Here is a 4,128-nt window from a genome sequence, read left to right as displayed (position 1 = left end):
TTACAAATCTACTCCAAAGCCTACATTAATGAAACAGAAATAACTCTGAAATGAACCTCAAGGCAAGGTACTACTCATCTATCTGTTATGCGCTGGTGTGGGGGAGAGCCTGGGGTGAGCTGGGTGTTTTACCTAGGTGGCCCCTTCTATAACCTGACTCCCACTTCCTCCATTCCCACCCCTCTTGCATCACCTCCCCTCCACCCCACCCCTATTCAAAACCACCTTAGCCTTTTAGGTGTCCCTAGGACTTTCACTTCCAAATCCTTTCTTTCCACTCTTACCCTCTTGTCCATATTCTTTGACAAGAGGAGGGAGAGCTTTCATTACTCTGGTTGCAAGGTGCATCCAGTTGCAAGTTACATCCCTCAGGCAATTTCAGGAACTTCAAGGCTACCCTAATACCCTGAGTGATGATTCTGGGTCCTCATGAGCTAAACACACTTATAATTAATACAAGATCTGGGATATTTAGGCAAGTTTCAACTATATAACAGCAGTTTCCAGCTCAAAGAGAGATTCTACATTCTGATTTTTAAATTGATCTAGTTTCTTGGTGTGTTTTTTCCCTAAAATACAATGGATTTTAATGTTTTACTGATTTTTATTTGCAGAGAATGTAGAACATTTATTGAGTACCTTTAGGTGCCAAGCATTGTTCTAGATACTTCAAATATGAATTTGATCTTATCTTCACAATGACCTTAGGAGACCCATAGTTCCATTTCACAGATGAAAAACTGAGGTCAATAGACATTAAGTGATTTGCCCAAAATCATGCAGTGAATTTGTGGGGCTAGTAGTCTACTGTTGGTTCTTTTAATAAAAACTCGTGCTTTTTTAGTTATATACTGCTGTACCCTCAAGTAAAACCCAGAAGCTCATTCTACTTCATCTTCCATTTCAAAACAGAGATCACCAAAAGTACGTAACCTCAGAAAAAGGGACTTTTTACATTCCTAAGAAAAAGGAGTACCACTGGGCCATCAAGGATGCCACCATCATAGATCCCAGGATCTCGTTGGCTTAATTTTCCTAGAAAGAGCATTGAACTGACTCAATATCAAGTATTACCAGTCCAACCATCATAGTGTCTCTTTATACCCTTAATAATCACCAAAATAATCAACTATTTAAAAAAAAAAATCTCACAGCCTACTAGGTATTACTCGCAGTCTCTTTGTAGAAATTAGGTGCATGGTACAGTGGAGCAAAAATGGAAGACTCTAGATTGCACAAAGATGTCCAGTTTTACATTTTGATAAAATGTAATCGAACTGGCAAAAACGTTTAAAGCAAACAATCAAATAAACAATAAAGGATAAAAGCATCCTGTAACCAAGTAAACACCTGTTAGTCCTTCCCCTTTAAAACTTTTAAATAAGGTCACATTTATTCATTCAACAAACATTTATTGAGCACCAACAACTGTGCTAGGTGCCAAGAAATAAAACTGTGAACAAGATAAACCAGGCTCCCGCCCTGAGTGGCCACTGCTGCTTTAAATGATCTTGCTAACTAGCTGCTCTCTGCCAGCATTTTATTTTGGGGAAAGTAAGAGTCATATGAGGCCTCTCTGAGATACTGTTCAAGTTTCATTATGGCAAACTCGATAGAAATCTTCGTTTAACTTAAAGAAAGAAGAGATGGCCTCGAGTCTCCTTTCGACAAGCAAGTTAAAAGTTCGTTAGCTTTCAAGCAATATGGCGGCGGGTGACCAACGAGGCATTTTAGACCAGTCGGTTGCGCTTATGGGTTGGGGAGTCTGTGATGCCACCACCGAACCGGGCCGAAGTGCGTTTGCGGGTCCCCCCACTGTCCAGGTGGAGGGCCAGTTCTTCTGAGTTGCTGGGGTTCAAGTCGTCCTCGAGGATGCTACTTTTTCGGAGCCCGCCACTAGTGACACCGCTGGCAATGTCACTTGCTTGAGGAGGGGAGCCAGGTGCGCCAGATCGCACGCTGATGTTCGCCATGGCGCCACTGAGGCCGTGCAGGGCGATGGCCTCGTGGAAGGGCTGCAAGTCGACGTCCACCGATGAGCTGGATTCGGTGGTCGTGGCCTGGCTGGGGTTCCCGGCGGGCGGCTTCGCGGGCATCCTGGAGCGAGGTGGAGGACGAGCTGGGGGCGCTTTGCCACACAGGAAGCTAATCAGGTCTTCTCGGAGAATGATGCTCCGGCCCTTCTTCACCCACTCCAGCACATCTTTGATGCGACGCTGGTAGCCAACCTGGACGCCCAGGTCAAAACTTCGTTGGTGGGCATCCCCGCTCTCTTTGTAGAGGCTGGTCACGGCCATGGCGGCACTCTGGAAGGGGTCCCACATGGAGAGTTCCGGCTGTGGGCACCCCGAGTCCTTGTAGAGCTGGGCCACGGCGGTGGCCGAGATCTGGAAGAGATGCCACAGCCTCTGCTGCTCGCTCTTGAGCCCCGCAGCCTCAGCGGCCGCCTCGTCCTGCAGCTCCGGGGGCAGCTGCTCTTCCTGCTCGGCCTCGGCCAGGCACTGGCGCTCCCACTTGGAGAACCAGTGTTCCGCGACCTCGGCCTCGCCCTCCTTCGGCTGCTCCTCCATCCTCCTCCTCCTCCTGGCCGCTGGCCCCCTCCTCAACCTACTCTTGCTCCGCCACCGCCACCTCACCTCCAGCTCCGAGCTCCCCTTCTCGTGCGCTCGCCGCCGCCGCCACCTCCGCGTGCGCCCGCGGCCGGCAAGCGCGAGGGAGGGAGGGGCCCTGAGGCCAAGAGCCGCGGCGCCGCCCGCGGTCCGGGTGCACGCCCCGCCCCGCCCGGCCCGGCCCCCAGCTACGCCGCGGAGATAACTCTGCAGCCGCCGGCGCCGCCTAGCTCCCCCCTTCCGGCCCCGCGGTCCGTTTCTAGGGTCCCCCCACGGCGCCGCGGCCTCCCCGAAACGCGACCGTTGCTGCCTCGGTCGCCGCCGCCGCGGCCCCGCGGCTCGGCCCCCACCCCCTCTCCGCCGCGGCTGCCGCACCTAGAACTCAGAGGGGGGCCGGCTGGAGCGCTGCCTCAACGCGGCGCTTGCCTACCGCTTGGGCCCCTTTTCACACATTTTTGAGATTTGTCGGCTTCATCCAATGAGCTGATCAAATTTTACATCCTATGTTGCCAGAGAGGATTATGGGGCAACTTCATGGTGTCGATCACATCCAGGGCGCCGATCCGGGAAGGCCGGGGGGTAAAGTGGAAGGAGCACGGCCCTAATGAATAGGCAAGCAATCTGAAACCCAGAGATGCCCTTCACACAGTAGGTACCCAAGAAAAGTGTTTTCCGCGGATCGTGGATCGAAGCAGTATTTTGTAGAGGAAAAATAAATATCACGCAACCCCTCCCCCAGTCTTCCCCCCCTCTTCTTGGGCCTCAGTTTCCCCAAGTGCCCAATGATGTTGTGGTATGAGGTCTCTGGAAAGCACTTTCAGTCGTGATTTAGAACTTTGCTGCTGTCCCTGCAAAGCACCTCTTCCGGGCCAGTTGCACACATCAAATTCTAAGAGTCGTGCTCAGAAATACGTAGTATTGATTTTTTTCCTTCAATATTTTTGCAAGGCTTTCTGTCATGAAAAAAAATGGGCTGGGGGTTTTCTGTGTGGTCTACTTTCAACTATTGAAAATTCCAAGATGAAGAAGTAAGGGGAAAGAAAAATAGGAAAATGAAATCCCAAACACGGGATTTTCTGCTGTAGTATAAAATTCAGTACCTTTTTAAGGAAAAAACAAAAAGAAAAAAAAAACCTTATCTAATTTTCAACATCTTAAAAATTCTAGCTAGTTAAAACATCATAACAATAACAAAATTAAGCTAAACCGGTGTGATACGAAAGTCTTTTTTCCTTGGATTCAGTAACAGTTCCCTTGTAATGATGCGATCCTTTTTCAGTGTTGACAATTCCAGAGCAAACTGTGTTAAGAAAAATGAACACTGAGCTAAGAGTAACATCAAAAATGAGAGGAAATAACATAATGATTTTTTAAATTTAGGGGGAAAAGTCAGAATTTCAGTTTTTGTTGGAAAATATTTGCTAAGTCTCCGGAAAGCCTTACAATTTAGATAAAGGAAGCAAGCTAAATCTTCTAGCAAAATATGTTTGTTTAATAGTTCCCAAATATGAAAATTGAC

The 4,128-nt window shown here is 48.6% G+C and overlaps 1 protein-coding gene across 1 annotated transcript; it reads right to left on the bottom strand.

Annotated features, from left to right (window-relative positions):
* Positions 1–1,391: 1,391 nt before the first annotated feature.
* Positions 1,392–3,111, bottom strand: HAPSTR2 (HUWE1 associated protein modifying stress responses 2). Its single transcript, XM_019750466.2, has one exon. The coding sequence runs from the start codon at positions 2,568–2,570 to the stop codon at positions 1,731–1,733; it is 840 nt and encodes a 279-aa protein (XP_019606025.1). The 5' UTR covers positions 2,571–3,111; the 3' UTR covers positions 1,392–1,730.
* Between the last annotated feature and the right edge of the window lie 1,017 nt (positions 3,112–4,128).

Source organism: Rhinolophus sinicus, chromosome X (genome assembly GCF_036562045.2).
Source record: "Rhinolophus sinicus isolate RSC01 chromosome X, ASM3656204v1, whole genome shotgun sequence".
NCBI classification, from domain to species: Eukaryota; Metazoa; Chordata; class Mammalia; order Chiroptera; family Rhinolophidae; genus Rhinolophus; species Rhinolophus sinicus.
Note: the sequence above shows the minus strand (reverse complement) of the source record. Positions and strands in the feature narration are given on the sequence as shown.